Source organism: Ursus americanus, chromosome 3 (genome assembly GCF_024610735.1).
Source record: "Ursus americanus isolate L20-20 chromosome 3, mUrsAme1.1.p, whole genome shotgun sequence".
NCBI lineage: Eukaryota > Metazoa > Chordata > Mammalia > Carnivora > Ursidae > Ursus > Ursus americanus.
The window spans coordinates 82,031,106-82,054,523 of record NC_142129.1 but is presented as its reverse complement, the minus strand read 5'-3'; the positions used below and the strand labels follow the sequence as shown (position 1 = coordinate 82,054,523).

Below are 23,418 nucleotides of genomic sequence, written 5' to 3'. Positions count from 1 at the left end.
GTGATCTTCCTCACCTGCACTTCTCATACACTTCTCCCCTAATTAAATTCCACTGGTGCCAGTCTGTCAGTACAATCCGCACAAAGAATGACCCTTACCTCAGTAGCCAGTTTTATAAATTTGAAGGCTTTCTTTCCTTGCGCTTGGGCTCTAAAATGCCGAGCAGCCTGTAGTGAGTCAAAGGTGCCATGTTCTCATGTGTCTCACAGAATGCCTGTTATCTCCTCCCACGAAGTTTTAGGAGCACCTTGCTCTAGGGCCGGAACCTTTTATACACACCTCTTCTATGGGAGGCTCACAGTTGAATTGTTTATTTGCATGTCTATTAGATTATAAGGTCCTTCAGCACAGGGACTGAATCCTAATTTCCCAGAGCCTAACACAGGGCCCGCCATATACCGTTAAATCTGAGAATCAATAAATCAGAGAATATTAAATCTTTGAATCAGTTTTTATATTCGAAAAGTAATTATCTCAAAGGGGAGTTTTATGTATGTATTAATACTGGCAGAAAATTTGGCTGATTTTCTAATTTTTTCCAAAAAGATACTGTTCTCTTCCATTTTCTGTTCTTATCTTAGAAAATGTTTTCAAACCCCTTGGTAGCTACTAGACCAGTACATTACTAGTCATTCATTTGAGACGGAAATTAGAGTTACAGAGTTAGGTTATAGAGTTCTTTTAATGAAAATCACTTCTAGAAAAAAAAAAACACAACAAAGTGTATTTACTTCTTTCAAGTTTAATCAAGTTTATCCTTTCTAAAAGTACCCATAATTTGTAACTGTTTTTTGAAAGTGTTTTTGAAAATTCTCATTGTATTTTGTCCTGAATTAGTTTAACTGATAATTTTCGTAATGAGTTTCCGGGCTTATGGGTTTTTTCTTCTGCTAGGAATTGGACAGTCCCTTTAGATTATATGGGCTTACGATGAATCCACTGCTTTATAACATCACCCAGGTTGTCATCCTGTCAGCTGTCTCTGGTGTTATCAGTGACTTGCTTGGATTTAATTTAAAGGTAAGACCTTCCCGGTATTTTTTTATTTCTTAGTGCTCTGTTACATTTTGTGACATTTATTTTACCCCATCACTCTTTTGAGATCTCCTGTGTGCAGTGATGAAGTCATTTTGATAATGCTGTATGCAAGAGAATGAATAATATTCTTGATTTATAATGCTGATGAACTCCTAATTTGGAACAGTGTTCATACAAATAAGACTCTTGTAGAATAAGTAAAGGGATTTATTTTTACTTACATAATCTGAATCTGATTTAGGTGATAAAAAGGAAAAGAAGAGCCTGCTTTTTTTAGCCAAAAGTGGTATTATTTATTATATAGCAGTACATACATCCTCCAACATATGCACGGCTCTTAGCAAATAAGTTGTAGATTATTCATATTAAACCAGTAGTGTCTATATATTGCTACTTCCCATTAAAAGAAAGCAGGGCAGGGGCGCCCGAGTGGCTCAGTCGTTAAGCGTCTGCCTTCGGCTCAGGGCGTGATCCCGGAGTTCTGGGATCGAGCCCCACGTCAGGCTCTTCCGCTGGGAGCCTGCTTCTTTCTCTCCCACTCCCCCTGCTTGTGTTCCCTCTCTCGCTGGCTTTCTCTCCCTCTCTCTGTCAAATAAATAAATAAAATCTTAAAAAAAAAAAAAAAAAAAAGAAAGAAAGCAGGGGAAATCTGATTTTCACTTTTTTATTTCAAGGTGAATTCTTAAAAACACAGAGATAAAGGAGTTTAAAAAAGTAGAACCTACCCTTTTTTGTGAATGAAATTTAGATAAAAACATTACGTGGTATAATTTAGTAAGTTACTGTATTAAAACTGACTCTAATGGTTACTACTTCTGTTATTTTCTCACTAGCTGTGGAAGATTAAATCATGACAATTCAGAGAAAAGAAGATGTAGCCTCTTTTCCAGAATAACAGTACCAACTAAGCTGCCTGAAAGCAGTCACTGACTCTTTGCTTCAGGAGTCTCAGCTGGGAAATCGAAGTGTTTACATCAGACTGTCTTGTGCAATTCTTATATTTATTTTACTTGTTCACTGTTTTTTACATTTCTTTTAGTCTTTATATTTTATTTTTAGCATTGATGTACTTAGTTGTTGCAAGGGTGATAAAACTGATATCCAGATACTTGAGATCCTGGTAATTGTTCATAAATAATTGACAAAATAACAAATCGTGAGACTAGAAGCCATTGCTAAGCACTGTTCTCCATCAATGCCGTGAACTTGCCTTACTTGAGGAAAACGTCTTTAACTTTGGAATATCGCATTGGACTCAGCTAAACACAGAAAGTATCCTCTTTGGTAAATCAAGATCCAGTCAGGGTTTTTTTTGAATTATTTTGGAACAATGCCAGGATCTACACTGATTAAGCTGCAGTTACGCACCCTTCAGTATTAATATATATGGTATTACATAACAGGTCAACAAGTGCTCTTTGATGATAAAACTCTTAATAGAGCAATAATTGTAAATGGTTACCATACTGTAAGATATTTTGATAAAAATTAACTAGTAATAATGGTATTTATTTGAAACACTGGGCTGTTTGCACAGCTCCAACTGTGCATGCTCAAAATGTGCACTTTTTAAAATTGTTACTTTTAAATGTGTATCTTTATATGGGATATGTTATAGTGTACTAGGGCATGATATGGTATCCTTTTGAGTGAGGTATACACTCATCTCACAAGTGAAGTGCCTATTGATATTACTAAAGTACATTATGTTTACTGAAGTAAAATAATTTTTCCCCATGGTACACTATAGTGTATACACACTCAAATGAACAACTTAAGAATAAGGTTAAGAATCAATAAAATATTCCTCTGATTGCTAGTTATAAAACTATATCCAGATTTTCAGAAAAGAGCTTCACTTTGCAAATTCTGTCCTCTAAACTTAACCTGGTGCACCCCCCCACCCCCAATTTTATAAGGGCTATTTTAGATGCTTTTAACCTGGAAAGTTACCTGCTCCCCCCGACCACACACACATGCAATTTGCCAAGTGTCCAAATGAGAACTTACCATGTTCGCATGTTAGGTAAATAGGGCGAATATGATGGTATCTTACATTGGGCCTTGATTTTAAGTTGTTACATTTGTACAATCAAGAATATATTAGGAATTACATAAAACATGAAATGTTTTTGCAATTTTTTTTTTAAAACTGAGTATCTAGTTTCTAAAACAACGAATTTATTTGAAACAGTATAGAATTTTCTTGGTGCAAGGTGTATCATGTTGAATATCCTCACGTTTTTTACCATGTTTTAGGGAATTTAAAATAATTAATTGTAAATGATTTATTTGATTGGTGCAGTTTTAATCCCCAAATCATAATCTTAAGACCAGGAATGTGTGGAGAACAGAGCCATGTCACAATATCACTTTGCTCTTACCATTCCTTTTGGTCAGCCTCAATTCAGCCTCATTGTGTAGTGTATTTTCTTTGTGTAGAAAACGACAAAAGCAATTTGTTTTATTTGCCTTTGTTCTCATATGTTTAATAATGACCAAAGTGCATTCTGAGTTTTTTCAAGGAATGTATTACTGGAGCTTTAAGAACATACTTATTTTCTCATGTGGAAAATTAGGCTTTGTTTGATATGTTTCTTCTTCCTCTATTGTCTAATGTTGAGGTTGTTTTTAGGAATTATATTTTATAAACTTTTTCAGAATAAGGTACATACCTATACAGAACTTAACATTTTGCACAGAATATATCAAATATATTTTGAGAAAAAAAGTACAGCATGAGTTCTGTTAGGAATAAAAGATAAAACTATTGTATCTCACACACAAAAAAAACTTATTTCAGAATGGAAATATTTTTGAGAAAGGTAGCTGAGTATACTGATTTAGGAAAATGCTTGTTTTGGATTGAAGTTCATTTTAACTTAGAGTTGGGAGTTGATTTGTTGAGTACAGTATACCTCTCAACAACCTATAAATAATATGAATTATGTCACTAATGTGGGCAGCAGTAGAATACCAAAAGGAAAAAGTTGTCATTTTAAGCAATTTCAAAACATTAATGGAACTGTTTTCAGAGCAGAAAAATTGACATTTGCTGCCTTTAAGAATACCATGAATGTAAGAAATTGAAAGAAATTGTAACATATCACATATTATAGAAAAGGCAGTTCAAAGATAGAATTGTGGCAGATGTTGTGTGTTAACTGTTGTTTCTTTGCCACATGTGTTGTATTTGAAAGTTTGAACAGCAAGTTTAAAATAAAATATTCTATGCTGACAGTGTTAAGCTGGAGGTGTTTTCTGTTTTTTTTTTTTTTTTTTTTCCGTTTTCAATCCATATACATTTCTATGGAAATTTTGTATTTACTATAGCATGAACTTTAGTTATAACTCTCAGATTTAAGGGGAATGGAAATAAGTTTTTTAAAACTCCCTGACATTTAAGATTTTGTTATTATTCTTAACACAAAAGAATAATAATACATACGCAGGTCTTTCATCATCAAAATGCTATCATATCATTAATTTTTTTTTGCTTGTTTGTTTGTATTTAAATACAGAAAACTGGCTGTGGCCTGGGATATTAAAACTCATTGTCAGAAGGATAGTGGTATTTTTTATCAAACAATTTTGCCACATGAGTTCAGCATGAGAGATCATGGCCAAAAATAAGATGGGTAAGCATTCTAATATTTCTATTACCTAATTGATACAAGTGTTCATAGGATTTTAATAAATCAGGGACTATTAATTCAAATTCACTTTTAAACTTACCTTAAGCTTAGAATTGGCTCTTTTACTGAATCTCCTTTCAGGCTGCAAAATAGAGCACATGACTGGCACCTCCTTGAATTGCTATATCTCTTAGAACACTAATTCTCAATCTTTTTTCTGCCAAGCCTATACAAAGGATATCACAAATGCTTATCAGTAACACTGGCTCCCCACAAAGCTTACCTCCTGGGGATGAGACTGTGGATCGAGGAGGCAGTATATTTTCAAAAAGATATTCCTCAAAGGATTTGGAAAATTGGCCTCACCTGTCAGTCCTCATCACCTTGAGAATTACTGCCTTAAGATCAGGAATTCCATGAGATTTTAACTGTATTCCTAGCATATAAAATGGTGCCTGATACATAGAAGAGTCTCAGTCTATTTACTGAATGAATGAATGACCTGAGTCAAACAGGACTTTAGACACCACCTAGTCTAAAGTTCTTGTTTTACCAGATTAAAAAACAGACCACAAAAGAGGTTAAGAAGCTTGCCCAAGGTTGCCCTAGTTAGTTGATGATAGTACCCACACTCTCTTTTATTCTCTTTGAAAGTATATTCTGTAGAGACAGGAAGATGGCGGAGTAGGAGGACCCTAGGCTCGCCTCATCCCATGAATACAACTAGATAACTATCAAATCATCCTAAGTACCCCAGAAACTGACCTGAAGACCGGCAGAACAAACTCCACAACTGAAGGTAGAGAAGAAGCCACATTGAAGAAGGTAGGAAGTGCGGAGACAAGGTTTAGGGGAGAAACAGATCCTGGCTGTTGTGGAGGGGAGGTAACTGGTTGCACAGAAGGGAGAGAGAGAGAGGAACTCACAGGGGAGTGCACAAAGAGAACATTTCCCCATAGCCATTGGTTTGGAAAGTGAGAGGAGCAGAATTTTGTGAGTTCTTGTAACCAGTGAGGCTTAAAGCTTGGAGTTTATAATTTTTTTTTTAATTTTTTAAAGATTTTATTTATTTATTTGACACAGAGAGAGAGCACAAGCAGGGGGACCAGAAAAGGGAGAAACAGCCTCCCTGCTGAGCAGGGAGCCTGATGTGGGGCTCAATTCCAAGACCCTGGGATCATGACCGGAGCTGAAAGCAGGTGCTTAACTGACTGAACCACCCAGGCGCCTCAAGGCTGGAGTTTTAAAGGTCAGCAGGCTTGGCTGGAATACAGCCTAGAGAGCACTGTGCTGGAGAGAAGGTAGACAAACAACCTGGCGGGGCATAAAGCATGGAAACAGCGATCTGAAGAGCATGTGGAGCACCCAGTGGGGAGACTGTTTGTTCTTCTCAGAGCATGTCCCAGAGTGGCAGTCGTCATGGAGACACCTCTTTGGGAATAAAGGAGCTGGCCAGTGCCATTTCCCCTCCCCTGCCCCTCAGCATAAACATAGAGCTACCTGTGGAAAGCAGCACAGTGTGGCCACTGGCTGCCTAACTTTCTTGTGCTAAGCCCCATGCCCCTGCATTCTGGTGGAACTGTCCTTCTCAGTCACACTTACCTTCAGTCCCAGGTGGTGGGCCCCTCCCCCAGAAGACTAGCACAAACTCCTGCCCACACTACTTCTCCCAACCAGTGAGTTCTCCAGGGCCTCATTTCTTGTGGAGGTGATAACAGGTCTCATTTCACAAGCAGACCAGAGCACACCTAGTTAAAACTCACCACATTCTGGCCAAGGATCAAACACTGCCCACAGCAGGCAAGGAGAACCTCTGCAGACAACTAGCCTGAAGGATAGAGCAGCCAGAACACAATAGCAGAGAACACACAGCACACATTGGAGACACTCCTTGAAGTGTCAGGCCCTGGACATTAACCATGATCTCTTCTTCATGACGCCATTACGTTCAGGAGCAGGAGACAACTGGGTTTCTTAACATACAGAAGCAGGTGGAGACTTAGACAAAGTGAGAAGACAGAAGAATTCATCCCAAGTGAAAGAACAATTTAAGGCCATGGCCAAAGATCTAAGTGAAAACAGATATACCTAATATGCCTGATGGAAAATTTAAAGCAATGATCATAAGGGTACTCGTTGGACTTGAGAAAAGAATGGAAGGCATCAACGAGACCCTTACCACAGAGATAAAAGTTAAAAAAAATCAGAGATGAAGAGTGCAATAAATGAGATTAGAAACATACCTGGTGTAATGAACAGTGGGTTGGAAGAAGGAGAGGAATGAATTAATGACCTAGAAGACAAAGTGATGGAAAGCAATGAAGCTGAACAAAAGAGAGAAAGAATTATGCAACATGAGAATATATTTAGGGAACTCAGTGAGTCCATCAAGCATAATAACATTTGTATTATAGGAGTCCCAGAAGAAGAGAGAAAAAGGAGCAGAAAATTTACTTGAAGAAATAATAGCTGAAAACTTCCCTAATCTGGGGAAGGAAAAAGGCATCCACATCCAGGAGGCACAGAGAATTCCCACCAAAATCAACAAAAGCAGGCCCACACCAAGACATATTGTAATTAAATTTGCAAACTATAGTGATAAAAAAAATCTTAAAAGCAGCAAAAGAAGTTAGTAACTTACAAGGGAGAACCCATAAAGATAGCAGGAGATTATTCAACAGAAATTTAGCAAGCCAGAAGGGAATGGCATAATATATTCAAAATGCTGAATGGGAAAAGTCTGCAGCCAAGAATACTCTATCCAGTAAGGCTGTCATTCAGAATGGAAGGAGAAATAGAGTTTCCCAGACAAACAAAAACTAAAGGAGTTCATGACTACTAAACCAGCCCTGCAAGAAATAGTAAAGGGGATTCTTCGAGTGGATAGACCAAAAATGACAGTATAAAGGTAGGGAACACAAAAATAGTAAAAATATTTCTGTAAAAATCAGTCAGGAACTCACACACACACAAAGAGGATATAAAATGTAATAACATACACCTAAAACATGGGGAGGAGAGGAGAAAAGAATGGGTTCAAACTTAAATGACCATCAACTTAATATAGACTATTATATGAAAAAAAGGTTACATATAAACCTAGTGGTAACCATATATGAAAACCCACTAACAAACGTGCAAAGAATAAAGAGAAAGAAATCCAAATATATCACTAAAGAAAATCAAAACATGAAAAAGAAAAAGACAAGAAAGGATCAGAGAAAATCTCCAGAAACAGCCACAAAACAAGTAATAAAATAGCAACAAATACATATCTATCAATAATTCCTTTGAATATAAATGGACAAGCACTCCAATCAAAAGACAGGTGTCAAAATGGATTTAAAAAAAAAAAAAGATATATATGCTGCCTACAAGAGACTCTTTTTAAATCTAAAGCCACCTGCAGATTAAAAGTGAGGGGATATAGGAGCACCTGGCTGGCTCAGTCAGAAGAACATGCGACTCTTGATCTTAGAGTCATGAATCAGAGCCCCACATTAGGTGTAGAGATTACTTAAATAAATAAAACTTAAAAAGGGGGGGATAAGGCCATCAAAAGGAATGAAATCTTGCCATTTACAATGACATAGGTGGAACTAGAATATATTATGCTAAGTGAAATAAATCAGGCAGAGAAAGACAAATGCCATATGATTTCACTCATATGTGGAATCTAAGAAACAAAACAGACGAACGTATAGGAAGGAGAGAAGAAAAAAGAGAGAGGGAACCAGACGTTAAGAGAACAAACTGAGGGTCAATGGAGGAATGTGGGTGGGGGATGGGCTAAATGGTTGATGAGTATTAAGGAGGGCACTTGTGGTAAGCACTGGGTGTTATATGCAAATGATGAATCACTAAATTCTCCTGAAATCAATACTACACTATATGTTAACTAACTAGGATTTAAATAAAAATTTGGAAAAAAAGACAGACTTAATGCAAGATACTATAAAGCAATGAAATTGTGAAAGAGGTTATGTCTAAGTAACTATTTTTGAATTTTGGTTTTGAAACTTATGACTTTTTTTAAAGTTATTTATTTATTTATTTATTTATTTATTTATTTATTTATTAATTAGAGAGTGAACAAGCAGGGCAAGTGGCAGGCAGAGAGAGAGGGAGAGGCAGGCTCCCCACTGGGCAGGGAGCCTGACTCGGGACTCGATCCCAGGACCCTGGGACCATGACCAAAGCCAAAGGCAGACACCCAACCAACAAGCCACCCAGGTGCCCAACTTATGACATTAATTCAGTAATTTTCTATTAGAAAAAAAAAGTGAAGGGATAGAGAAACATTTATCATACAAACAGATATCAAAAGAAACCCAGAGTAGCAATAGTTGTAGTTGTACCAAACTAGACTTTAAAACAAAGACTAGGGGTGCCTGAGTGGCTCAGTTGGTAAAGTGACTGCCTTCAGCTCGGGTCATGATCCTGGAGTCCCAGGACTGAGTCCAACATCAGGCTCCCTGCTCAGCAGGGAGTCTGCTTCTCCCTCTGACACTCCCCCGTCTCGTGCTTTCTCGCTCTCATCCTTTCTCTCTCAAATAAATAAAAATAAAATCTTAAAAAAAAAGTGTAACAAAAGACAAAGAAGGGCACTATATAATAATAAATGGGATAATCCAACAAGAAGATACAATGATTATAAATATTTATGCACCCAACATGGGAGCCCAAATACATTAAACAATTAATAACAAACATAAAGGAACAAATTGATAATTATACAGTAATAGTATAGGACTTTTAACATGCCACTTACATCAATAGATAGATCATCCAAACAGAAAATCGACAAGGAAACAGAGGTTTTAAATGACACACTGGTACAGTTTAATCTAACAGATATGTTCAGAACGTTGCATCCTAAAACAGCAGAATACACATTATTTTCAAGTACACATGGAACATTCTAGAAGTCAACCACAAGAAAAATCTGGAAAGATCACAAATGCATGGAAGTTAAATAACATGCTACTTAACAATGAATGGGTCAACCAGGGGGTAAAAGAAGAAATTAAAAAATACATGGAAACAAATGAAAATGAGAACACATTCCAAAATCTTTGGGATGTAGCAAAAGTGGTTCTAAGAGGGAAGTATATGGCAATCCAGGCCTGCCTCAAGAAGCAAAAAAAAAAATCTCAAATACACAACCTAACCTTACACCTAAAGGAGCTAGAAAAAGAACAACAAACAAAGAGTAAAGCCATCAGAAGAAGATTAGAGCAGAAATAAATGATACAGAATCTAAAAAAAAACAATAGAACGATCAGTAAAACCAGGAGCTCTTTGAAGGAATTAATAAAATTGTTAAACCTCTAGCCAGCCTTATACAAAAGAATAGGGAAAGGATCCAAATAAATAAAATCACAAATGAGAGAAGAGAAATAACAACCAAAGCCACAGAAATACAAAAGATTATAAGAGAATATTATGAAAGAAACTATATGCCAACAAATTGGACAATCTAGAGGAAATGGATTATTACTAGAAACATATAACCTATCAAAACTGAAATAGGAAGAAATAGAAAATTTGAATAGACTGATAACCAGAAAAGAAATTGAATCCATAATCGAAAAACTGCCAACAAACAAAAGCCCAGGACCAGACGGCTTCATAGGCAAATTCTACGAAACATTTAAAGAAGAGCTAATGCCTGTTCTTCTCAAACTATCCCAAAAAATACAAGAGGAAGGAAAACTTCCAAATCCATTCTATAAGACCAGCATTACCCTGATACCAAAACCACTAAAAAAGAGAACTACAGGCCAATATCTCTGAGGAACATAGATGTAAATATCCTCAACGAAATACTAGCAAACCAAGTCCAACAACACATGAAAAACGTCATTCACCACGGTCAAGTGGGATTTATTCCTGGGTTGCAGAGCAGGCCAGTATTTTCAAATCAATCAACATGATACATCACATTAATTAAAAAAAAAAAAAAAAGGATAAGAACCATATGATTGGGGTGCCTGGGTGGCTCAGTAGGTTAAGTGTCTGACTCTTGGTTTCAGTTCAGGTCCTGATCTCAGGGTCCTGAGATTAAGCCCTGCATCGCTCCCTGTGCTCAGTGCGGAGTCTGCTTGTGCCTCTCCCTCTGCTTGCTTTCTCAAATAAATTTAAAAAAAAATCTTTAAAAAAAAACCCACATAATGATCATTTCAATAGATGGAGAAAAAACATTTGACAAAGTACAACATCCATTCATTAAAAAAAAAAAAAACCCTCAACAAAATAGGTTTAGAGGGAAAATACAGCAACATAATAAAGGCCACCATATATGAAAAATGCACAGCTAACATCATCCTCAATGGGGAAAAACTGAGATCTTTCCCTCAGTGGTCAGGAGCAAGACAAGGATGTCCGCTCTCACCACTTTTATTCAACGTAGTACTGGAAGTCCTAGCCACAGCAGACAATGAAAAGAAATACAAGGCATCCAAATTGGCAAGGAAGAAGTAAAACTTACACTATTTGAAGATGACATAATGCTATATATAGAAAGCCCAGAAGACTCCACCAAAAAACTGCTAGAACTGATTTACCAATCGAGTAAACCCGCAGGATACAAAATCAATGTACAGAAATCTGCATTTCTATATGCCAATAATGAAGCAGCAGAAAGAGTAAATAATCAATCCCATTTACAATTGCACCAAAAATAATAAGATACCTAGGAATAAACCTAACCAAAGAGGTGAAAGAGCTGTACTTTGAAAACTATAAAACATTGATGAAAGAAATTGAAGATGACACAAAGAAATAAAAGACATTCCATGCTCATAGATTGAAAGAATATTGTTAAAATGTCTATACTATATAAAAAAATGGACACATTTAATGCAATCTGTATCAAAATACCAATAGCATTTTTCACAGAGCTAGAACAAACAATCCTAAAATTTGTATGGAACTACAAAAGACCCCGAGTAGCCAAAACAGTATTAAAAAAGAAAAGCAAAATTATAGAGGCATCACAATTCTGGACCTCAAGTTATACTACAAAGCTGTGATCATCAAAACAGTATGGTGCTGGCACAAAAATAGGAAGATCAATGGAACAGAATAGAAAACCCAAAAATGAACCCACAATTATATGGTCAATTAATTTTCAAAAAGCAGGAAAGAGTAGCCAATGGGAAAAAGACAGTATCTTCAACAAACGGTCTTGGGAAAAGGGGACAACAACATGGTAAAGAATGGAACTAGACCATTCTCATTCACCATACACAAACACAAAAATAAACTCAAAATGGATTAAAGACCTAAATGTGGGACCTGAAACCATGAAAAGTCCTTGAAGAAAGCACAGGCAGAAATTTCTCTGACATTGGCTGTAACAGCTTTTTCCTAGATAGGTTCCTTAGGCAAGGGAAACAAAAGCAAAAATAAACTATTGAGACTACATCAAAATAAAAAGCTTCTGCATGGTGATGGAAACAATCAACAAAACTAAAAGGCAACCTACTGAATGGGAGAGGGTATTTGTAAATGACATATCCGATAAAGGGTTAATATCCAAAATATATAAAGAACTTATAAAACTCAACGCCTCAAAAATGAATAATTCAGTTAATGGGCAAAAGACGTAAATATACATTTCTCCAAAGAAGGCCAACAGACACATGAAACGATGCTCAATATCACTTATCAGGGAAATGCAGATCAAAACTACAATGAGATATCACCTCACATCTGTAAGAATGGCTAAAATCAACCACACAAGAAACAGTAGGTGTTGGCAAGAATGGGAAGAAAGGGGAACCCTCTTGCACTGTTGGTGGGAATGCAAACTGGTGCAGTCACTGTGGAGAACAGTATAGAGGTTTCTCAAAAAGTTAGAATTACAACTACCTTATGATCCTGCAATTGCACAACTAGGTATGTATCCAAAGAAGACAAAAATACTGATTCAAATGGACACATGCACCCTGATGTTTATAGCAGCATTATCTACAATAGCCAAATTATGGAAATAGCTCACATGTCTAGCAACTGATGAATGGATAACCAAGAAGTGGTATACATACACAATGGAATGTTACTCAGCCATAAAAAAGATTGAAATCTTGCCATTTGCAATGACATGGATAGAGCTGGAGAGTATTATGCTAAGCAAAATAAGTTAGAGAAAGACAAATACCATATGATTTCACTCATATGTGGAATTTAAGAAACAAAACAAATGAGCAAAGGTGAAAAAAAGAGAGGCTAACCAAGAAACAGACTCTTAACCAGAGAACAAACTGATGGTTATCAGAGGGGAGGGAGGTGGGGAGGATGAGCTGAATAGGTGATGGGGATTAAGGAGCACACTTGTGATGAGCACCGGGTGTTATATGAAATTGTTGAATCAGTATATTGTACACCTGAAATGAATATTACCCTGTATGTTAATGAATTAGAATTTAAATAAAAACTTAAAAATAAAATCAAGACTCCCCTGTTAAAAAAAGAAAGAAAAGAAAGTATATTTTGTAATAGTACCTCTGTACCTCTTGACTGATCAAAATACTTAATCATAGGAAAAATATTATGGAGAGAGCAAAGATACTGATAAATTATCTATCCTTATTTGTAGTGAGGTCATATATAAGGTAATAGGCCTTGGCAGTAGGAAAAAATCAGAAGTCATTTGACATCTCCCTATTCAATTCTCAGCAGTGTAGTTTGTTGGAAAGTACATATGCTTTGGAGTCACACTTGTTTTACAATCTTGGGCAAATTCCTTAGCCACTTGGGAGTTTTGCTTTTCTCAGGTGTAAATTACTGATGGTGATATTAATACCTATCTTACGGGGTTATTAGGAGGATTAATGAGACAACATATGTAAAGCATCTAGCAGAGAACTGACATGTATGGGTTGTGCAGAAAGATTGGTTCTTTTTCCTCTTCAAGTAAGTAATGGCCTAGGGCAATTAACAAGAATTTCTGAGCTAAACCATTCATATTGCATACAATATCATATGCATTTCTGGTGAATATGAGAGATAATTAAGAATTAAACTTCATATAAATTATCATCCAGGAAGCATTCTTTTACAGGGAGTCAACATGTAATTTGTTCATAAGCGGGCGTACTAAAATGTGGAAGGAAAGTTTTCTCATTCTTTTGTAAGCCTGTATGTTCTATCCAATTATGAATAATCTTGCTTAATTCTCAGGTACATATCCCATTCATATCTTTTTATTGTTAGAACTCTATTACATTTATATGTGGATTCCCTCACTAATAACACCCAGGAGCCTTTTTATCTTCTGCCTTGTCTCAACCCTCAACCTTAAGTTGTCTGCTCACTGTTCATGCTTTGAGTTGGTAGCAAACATCTGACTTGAGTTTCTACAAATTGTGCTTATGAAGATTTTACTGGAAACTCTAAGTTGTATATTTGGCAGGTTGTTGTTGGGTTGTTTTTTGTTGTTGTTTTTTTTTAATCTCTTATACATTTGTATGTTCCTACAATGGGCCTTTCAAACTTTCTCTGTCATCCTGGAGCTCCTAAATCCATCTCATCCCAACACTATCAGCATTTTTTCCCTCTATACCAAAGAGATAGAAGTCATCATGTGTGAATTCTATCACTTTCTCCCTTTGTCAGGTCTGTGGAACAGGTGTTGCTCGGCGAGGCCAGCTGTCCCTCAGCACTCAGGACTCTATCGCTGCCCTTCTATATGATACCTTTTTGGTTTTGCCATGCCATCATCTTTAATCTTTTCCTTTTCCGATTTCATGCTATAAGCTATTTAGATTTCAATGAGAGGCGCCTCAGTCTGGAGTATGAGAGCGCTATTTAAGGTTTGTGGGTTGGTTGGAACCATGCTGTACTGGAGGAGTATACCATACCATGAGTGAGGGGCTTGCCATACCCTCAGCCCTCGTCTAAACAAAGCAGGAAGTTGCTCCTTCATGTTCATCAAGCTTTGTTGGACCTGTTTACAGGTATCCCTTGTTTTATAAAAGTTCGTGTGATGCCACCTTACTCTTATGAAGGACTTACCTTAGTACCTGTTTTCTTTAATCAAAAGAAATCGAAGAGGATTTTGGCTATTACAAGAAAAGGTGAAAAGTGAAAGTAGCGTTCAGAGTTTGTTTTGCAGGGAGCCGATACAGAAGCAGCAGGCACCCCAAGCCCCAGGCGTAGCCCTGTCAAGCTCCTTCCAGGGAAGACAGAATCTCAGCATCAAGTTGCCATAGTTTTGAACTGTGTCTTTGAGCATCTGTGCTCTATCTCCATTTATTGTGTGCATCCGTTAGCAAGATGAGTCCTGAGCTATCTGAAAAGCCTAAGACAGGTTATTTTGGGTCTAGGGAAGCTAAAAATGTTTTCTTTATAAAGTAATGGTAACTGATACTTTGCTCTACACTATTCAGTTTCCAAAATAGGGATGCTGTTCTTTCAGACAGCAAGAGAACGCTCTACTACTTGTCTCTCTCAGACACAGATGAATGGGTCAGTGATTGATGCCCAGCCCTAAGGTAGCCTGCCATTTCGTGGGCTTGTGAGTAACGTCTGAGACCAGCTGGCACAAGAGCCGTGCCCACTAGAGGCACCCTGTCCTTGGTGGTGACTTGCTGACCCACGTTTGGATGACTGCAAGTTTGAGTCAGGACACAGTGTGAGTGGAGAGAGTTGCTAGAAAAGTGGAGACCCAAGAGAAGCTGTGAATTAATAAGCAGAGCCATAAAGTAGAGAGGAGGTCATCATAGTGGAGAAGAGAGACACAACTAACAGAAACTGCCCCCAAATGGGCAGAGGCTGAGAAACAGTGATAGCTTGGCGGACTCTGCTGTGGGGTCCTTGGTCTCAGACTGTGGTAGCTTCATTCTGCAGCCTGAATCATGAGGCCAACATCTCCCTGTTTATCTTATGATAAATGCATCACCTGAAGTAACCGGAGGATGGTTCTCAACGTGAGCAAGCCTCACACATTTAGCTGCCTGTTTCACCTTAAGCCCTTTTTCTTCTCTCATTGGCTCTCTGTGTCTTTCTCCCCATCTCCACTTAACTGTAGTATTTGGCAGTCTACCCTTTCAGCATATCTAGACATCTTCTGTCTATGAAATAGTTCTCGATCTCCGTGCAAAGGGTCATGCTTGTCGCTTAGTTTATAAAAAGTTATTCAGTATTCAGCAGTGACCTGGAATTCAGATTAGTGGCTTGATTTCTTTATTGTCTTTTTTTTTTTTTTTAAGATTTTATTTATTTATTCAGCAGAGATAGAGACAGCCAGCGGGAGAGGGAACACAAGCAGGGGGAGCGGGAGAGGAAGAAGCTGGCTCATAGCGGAGGAGCCTGATGTGGGGCTCGATCCCATAACGCTGGGATCACGCCCTGAGCCGAAGGCAGACGCCCAACCGCTGTGCCACCCAGGCGCCCCTCTTTATTGTCTTTTGAAGCTAATCCAACTCTTACTGCCAAATGTAATCATTGACTTTCTGTTGTTATTTAATAATCTCCTTGACAGGTAGGTTTTCAGGAGTTTGGGGTTGTCTTTGTCAAATTCTCTTACAAGTTTGGATCAATTATTTATGTCTGAGAATTTCTGTTTTTCCCAACTTTGGTACTAAGAGGTATGCTTTAAGGCAAAATAGACTCGTTGCCAAAAGCTAGGACCAGTTTGGGTCCCTTGGGATCTATACCCAGTGTTAGCAAATGCATTTGCTTGTTTTTGTCCGGAAATGCAGACGTGGAGCGAACAGCTCTTCTGCCTTCTATTTATAACCTTCCTGTTGCTATCAGACAGAACTGCCGGGTCAGGTTAGTGGTGCTGGAAGAGCCTCACAACACAAATGCTGCTGTCTGAGGGGAGACACTGAGGTAACACATTAGCCTCGGAAATGTGGGAGACAGACGAAAGACTTCTAAAATTTCGATTTTATTCAGTTTCTCTTTCATCCGTCCCGTGAATAGTTTTTGATTATTATGTGCCAGGCACTGAGCTGGGTACTAGCTATGCAGACATTAAAATATGGTCCATCCTTTCATTTAACTTGGAGGTGAGGAGGTGTTTTGTGGAGGGTACGTGAGTTGTAATGGAGTTGCCAGTGTAAGTGTCACATGCAGCCAATAGGAGGGCTGGAAGATGTCTTTGTGAAGCCAGGGAGTTTGAATTTTATCCTCAAAGATTAGGACAACCTACTGCAGTGTGGGCATGTCGTAGTTGCTTGCTGAATACCAAACTGCGGTGTCACATTCTTCACGGGGACACTTAGTCACCGGCTCCAGACTGAGAATTGATTTTTTTAACTTAAAATTTTAGTACATGTTAAGGACTCTGTCAGAATTTTATGTAATTAAAAAAAAAAAAAAAGGTCACAAATTTGACCTCAGTTTCTTTGTCTACATTTGGATGGTGGAATTAATTTATAATTATTTGCAGAGAGATTTTTTAAAAAAGATTTTATTTATTTATTTGACAGAGAAAGAGAGCCCAAGCAGGAGGAGCAGCAGAGGGAGAGGGAGAGGGAGAAGCAGGCTCTCCGCTGAGCAGGGAGCTCAGTCCCAGGACCCTGAGATCATGACCTGAGCTGAAGGCAGATGCTTAACCTACTGAGACACCCAGGCACCCTGAGCGATTTTTTTTTTTTTTTTAATTACAGAATAAGGTTCACCAAGTCATGTGCACTATGATTAATATTATAGGTTCTGGAATCAGGCAAAGCTGGGATTCTTTGCATGTGTATGACCTTGGGCAAGTTACCTTACTTCCCTGATTCTCATCTGTAATATCCAGTGCAGAGCTGCTAATGCTGGAGCCTAATGCCATTCTCGCGAGTATGAAATCAGGGAGGGTTTGTGTAATGGGCATGGACTTGCCCTACAACCCTCCTGTGCAACAACATATCAACTTATTTGTCCTCCCTCAAACTAAACCTGGCATTGAGCACCTGCTCAAAAGACTGTCAAGAATTCAACCTGTTAAGTTTGGAGGAGCCCCTCCTCCCTCGATTGTTACAGCAAACCAGTGGATTCAGCCAGCGCCTTTGGACATATGGAAATGGCTTTGTTCTTATTCTCTGGTGGTAGCTATTCTTCCATCCTGAGCTTTTCTCCAGCTGACACCTCTTGTGTCTGTTGGGCATGGAGGTCCAGCCAACTCAGTGATGCTCCCCATAGAAGTCCTCCCCTGCTGACCCCAGACTCAGCCTCACAATCATCACTTCTGCTTCAAGGCCCATCTCCCACACATACCCATCAGCCATGCTTCATGGGGCACATTTGCAAACTGTCTGGAGGAGGAGCCCCTCTCCCAGCAACTACCACTCCGTCAGTTTCTGCTAGCTGCTTTCAATCCACTGGACTCCCAAGCCAAATCCTGGCTGACTCGTCTTCTGGGACTTGACAACTTCTACTGTCAGCCCAGGAGCCTCAACAGCTGTAATCCGCATGGAGGGGAGGGAATCGAGCTCAAAATAGGATTGTGTGACGATCTTCTTGGAACAGTGGAGAGGAAAGACAACGCTTTTTCTTCTGAGTCTCTTTCAGCAGCAAATATCCGAAGTTATCTTGCTACATAGGGAACATGCTTAGTCATCTCACAATAACTATTAACTATTAGCATTATTATTTTTATCAGCATCCCCTTAAGCTAATAGGCAAGGATTCAGAGAGATCTCCGTAAATTAAAGAAGTTATCCAACTAGAAAATGAACTGGAGAAACTGAAGCTGTCTAAAGAAGGAAGTATAAACTGTTAAAGGGATGAAAATAAGGCTTTGGGAGAAAGCATTAGGATTTTTCAATATGGAAATCAAATAAGTGGCAGGCTTACATTTGTCTTCAAGCATGTGACAGGTTTCAGCCAAGGTCCTGACCAGCTAGCTGTTCTTCATCAACCCCAGGATTTAAAGCAGCAGATAGTAATTTGAATTGCATTCTGGGATTTTGGCTGCTCACACACACACACACACACACACACACACACACACACAAAGTATCAAGTACTTACTTAATGCAGAATGCTAATAGATTCTGGATGCTGTGGATGCTGTGACCCCAGGGATGCTGGTGGAGCTCACATGCTGGGAAAGGAGAACTAGCTTAGTTGATACACTGGGTCCTCCCCAACACTATGATTGTGCATATGCTTTTGTCACTTAGCGGGTGATCCTGAAAGTCGTATTTTCTCATGCACAGTTAAAATACTCAGTGAGATATGTCATAGATGGAAGGTCTCACTCGGAGTACCAGGAGCCTAGGCTTGTATCTGCTGTTAGACTGATTTCCTGCGTGACCTGGAGTAGCTGTTTACCCCGTATCTATGTAGAAATGGTTCAGAATTAGAATTATTTGATCTGTTGCTCCTCCTTTAACTTTACCATTCTGAAATGTTTTTCTTCCTATTTTCTCTCTACTAGTGAGCAATAGAATTAAGAATTATTTTCAAAGAGTTCACTGTGGTTTATAATTTCCTAATGTAAATATTTAATTTATAAGCATCTAGTTTCTGAAAGGAAATTAATAAGGTTTCTTGTGGAGAAGTTCAGCTGCTCTGTTATTCCAACAGAAGTATGTTTTCATCAGTTCTAATTTGAGGGAACCAATTTTTCATGGGGCAGGTAATTGACTACAGACAGTTTCGTTTCTTACCACAATCCATCTCTTTAGCAAATTAGGCTTTTCACCACTCCCAAGTGAGCTTTCACTTGTTTGGGGTTGGTAGGATCAAGCGGTCCCACTTTTAAACAGAGCCTTGGTGTTAAAGTAAGCCCCTCTTCAGTTTCAGGTTTTCGTGATTCCTTGAAATCAGTCTGTCTTAATTAAGCCATTTTGCTACCTGACCATGGCGTTGATCAGATCACATTTTATTAGTAGTTTTATTTTAAAACTCTGGGAACAAAAGTTTCTTCTCCTGTTTATTTTCCACCCATATCTAGAATGTAGCTCTTGGTAGCCACTCCTTTCTTAATTTCTTTTTGTTTTTAAGATTGTATTCATTTATTTTTGCACACAAGAGAGAGCAGAGGAGGGGCAAAGGGAGAAACAGACTCCTCATTGAGCAGGGAGCCCGATGCAGGACTTGATCCCAGGACCCTGGGATCAGGACCCCGGGATCAGGACCTGAGCTGAAGGCTGATGCTTAACCAACTGAGCCACCCAGGTGCCCTTCTTTCTTATTTTCTGTGGACTTGTCCCATTCTAAATAGGTGAATTACAGGATTGGGACACAGCATCCTTGACTGATTTCCATGTCATTCTTCCCTCCTCTTGCTCCAGTCCCTACTGGGTATTAGACAGTGGGTACAACTTTGCTAGAGGGTGACAAAACCTCTGCACTTGGTTCTTTGTGCATTGTGTAGTTGAATCTTCTGTTTACAACTTAATTTTTCGATCCTCTTTAAGCATCACATCGTATTAAAAGGTTAGGTAGGCATATACTGTAAACCAGCCTACTTCTGCCTCCATAATGGTAAATAACATCTATGTAGCTAGGTTATAAGATGCTCTTCAAAACGAAGTCTATGTCTTACCATTTTTATGTATCCCAAAAAATTATGTAGGTCTTTGAACATAGGTGCTCACTGAGGGTAGGATAAAGGGGGAGCAGCAGAGGGAGACCAAAAGGTTTACTAAGAATGTGATGTCTTCATAATGGACTCAATGCTGGCTGCCTGTTAGAGTGGCCTGGACACGCACACACGCACAGATACTGATGTCTTCGTTTCACTCCTAGAGATTCTGAGAGGAGGAGGATTTTTTTACTCCTTACCAAATTGTTCTTGGGGAGCAAGAATTATCATTATTAAAACATTGGTCTACCTTATCAAAAGAATTTAGACAGTGATGAAGACATTGTCAGTAGGTACATGAACAAAGAGACTAAGCAAATGTTATCTACTATGCTGACAACTTAAAGTTTTGTGCCCTAAATAATGTATCACTGTTTTCGGTTATTTATTTGTTTGTTTATTGTGTTCTTGTGTTATTGTGTTCACTTCTGCTCAGAGACCCTGATCCTTGATACATGCTGACAGCACACCCAAGTGATTACTCTTCCTGCTTCAAGGACTTAGAGATAAACGATACGTTCAGACAGTGTATGCCAGTTGAGTAGTGGCAGTGACATTTAGCCCCTGTGTGTTCCCCTGGGTGCTCATCAGTGGTACACAGCTGCTGCAAGTCTCTTAGGAACTTTGTTTCAAGAAGATATTTAAAGAGGACAGAGTAGCAGTTTGTTGCTGAAATTGAACTAATCCAGACTACCTACCAAAGCTAGTCTTTATATCAGCATGAACTCTGCTTTCCTCACTTTGTCACAGATCCTTTATGGTGGGCTCAGCTGCAAGAATTGCCCACATCTTAGTTGGTAATTTAAGTCTTAAAAAATTTTTTTTGAATAATTTAAATCAGTCGTTGTCAAAGTATGGTTTAGGGAGCTCTAGGGGTTCCCAAGATTCTCTCAGGGGTCTCCAAGGTTAAAATCATGTATAGGTAAGAGATCCATAAAAGTGTATTATGGACCAATGGATTTCAGTGTAACAGTATAAAATGTGCATGGTATGGTTTCAGATTGCACCCTGTGATTTACCTTTAAGAAAATAACATGCCAAGGGGTGACTGGGTGGCTCTGCCGTTTAGTGGTGACTCTTGATTTCGGCTCAAGTCATGATCTCCGGGTTGTGGGTTTGAGCCCTGAATAAGGCTCCATGCTCAGCAGGGAGTCTGCTTGGGATTCTCTCCCTCTCCCTCTGCTCCTCCCCCCCACTCGTGTGTGCATGCTCTCTCTCTGTCTCTAAAATAAATAAATAAAATCATTTTTTAAAAAGAAGATAACATATCAAGCTTGGGTACAGTAGCAAAGGAGAATATCTACAATTATGAGAAGTGTAATAAAATATATCTCTTTTCCATCAACATACCTGTGCCGAGCTGTTTTCTTTCTTTCTTTTTTTTCTTCCAAGATTTTATTTAAATTCAAGTTAACATAGTGTAGCCTTGGTTTCGGGAGTAGAATTGAGTGACTTATCACTTACATATAACACCCTATGCTCATCACAAGTGCCCTCCTTAATGCTCATCACCCAGTTAATTACCCCATTCCCCACTCCACCTCCCCTCCAGCAACCTGTTTCCTATAGTTAAGAGTCTTTTATGGTTTGTCTCCCTGTCTGTTTTTATCTTATTTTATTTTTCCTTTCTTTCCCCTATGTTCATCTGTTTTGTTTCTTAAATTCCACATATGAGTTAAATCATGGTACTTGTCTTTCTCTTATGGACTTATTTCACTTAGCATTATACACTCTAGTTCCATCCACTCTAGTTCCATCTAGTTGTTGCAAATGGCAAAATTTCATTCTTTTTGATGGGTGAGGAGTATTCCAGTGTGTGTGCGTGTGTGTGTGTGTGTGTGTGTGTGTGTGTGTATACGCACACCACATCATCTTTATCCATTCATCAGTTGATGGACATTTGGGCTCTTTCCATATTTTGGCTATTGTTGATAATGCTGCTATCAACATTGGGGTGCATGTGCCCCTTCAAATCAGTATTATTGTACTCCTTTAGATACATACCTAGCAGTGCAATTGCTGGGTCATAGGGTATTCTGTTTTTAACTTTTTGAGAAACCTCCATACTGTTTTCCAGAGTGGCTGCACCGGTTTGCATTCCCACCAGTGTAAGAGGGTTCCTTTTTCTCCACATCCTCACCAACGCTTGCTGTTTCTTGTGATTTTAGCCATTCTAACAGGTGTGAGGGGATATCTCATTGTAGTTTTGATTTGCATTTCCCTAATGATAAGTGATGTTGAGCGTCTTTCCATGTGTCTGTTGGTCATCTGTATGTCTCCTTTGGAGAAATGTCTGTTCCTGTCTTCTGCACATTTTTTAATTGAATTATTTGTTTTTTGGTTGAGTCTGTATATTTTGAATACTAACCCTTTATCGGATATGTCGTTTTCAGATATCTTCTCCCATTCCGTACGTTGCCTTTGCTGTGCAGAAGCTTTTTATTTTGATGTAGTCTCAGTGGTTTATTTTTGCTTTTATTCCCTTGCCTCAGGAGACATCTAGAAAAAGGTTTCCATGGCAGATACCAGAGACATTATTGCCTGTGCTCTATTCAAGGATTTTTATGGTTTCAGGTCCATAAGTGATGCAGTTTCATTCTTTTGCATGTGGCTGCCCAGTTTTCCCAACACCATTTGTTTGATCTTTCCCATTGGCTATTCTTTCCTGCTTTGTTGAAGATTGATTGATCGTATAATTGTGGGTTTATTTCTATGTTTTCTGTTCTATTCCATTGCTCTATGTGTCTATATTTATGCCAGTATCATACTGTTTTAATTACTACCACTTTGTAATATAACCTGAAATCTGGAACTGTGATATCTCCAGTTTTGTTTTTCTTGTTCAAGATTGCTTTGGCAATTCTGCGTCTTCTGTGGTTCCATACAAATTACAGGGTTGTTCTAGTTCTGTGGAAAATGCTGTTGGTATTTTAATAGGGATGGCATTAAATCTGTAGATAGCTTTGTGTAGTATAGACATTTTAACAATATTTGTTCTTTGAATTCATGAGAATGGACTGTCTTTCCATTTTTTTGGTGTTGTCTTGAATATCTTTCATCAGAGTTTTATAGTTTTCAGAGTACAATTCTTTTACCTTTTTGGTTAAGTTTATTCCTAGATATTTTATTATTTTTGGTACAATTGTAAATGGGATTGTTTTCTTAATTTCTCTTTCTGCTGCTTTATTATTAGTGTATGGGAATGCAACAGAT

The 23,418-nt window shown here is 38.4% G+C and overlaps 2 protein-coding genes across 2 annotated transcripts in view; both read left to right on the top strand.

Moving 5' to 3' along the window:
* The window catches only part of PHTF2 (putative homeodomain transcription factor 2), a 114,472-nt gene extending 110,187 nt beyond the window's left edge, over window positions 1-4,285 (top strand). The window contains exons 17-18 of the mRNA XM_045793394.2: window positions 895-1,020; window positions 1,872-4,285. Coding sequence (XP_045649350.2) covers window positions 895-1,020; window positions 1,872-1,892 — 147 coding nt within the window. The 3' untranslated portion in view covers window positions 1,893-4,285. The remainder of the gene's footprint in view (window positions 1-894; window positions 1,021-1,871) is intronic.
* A 48-nt stretch (window positions 4,286-4,333) lies between these two features.
* LOC123789357 (uncharacterized) overlaps window positions 4,334-23,418 on the top strand; it is a 61,144-nt gene continuing 42,059 nt past the window's right edge. Inside the window, exons 1-2 of the mRNA XM_087861147.1 lie at window positions 4,334-4,676; window positions 5,328-5,498. The gene's annotated coding sequence lies outside the window, so the exon portion shown is untranslated. The remainder of the gene's footprint in view (window positions 4,677-5,327; window positions 5,499-23,418) is intronic.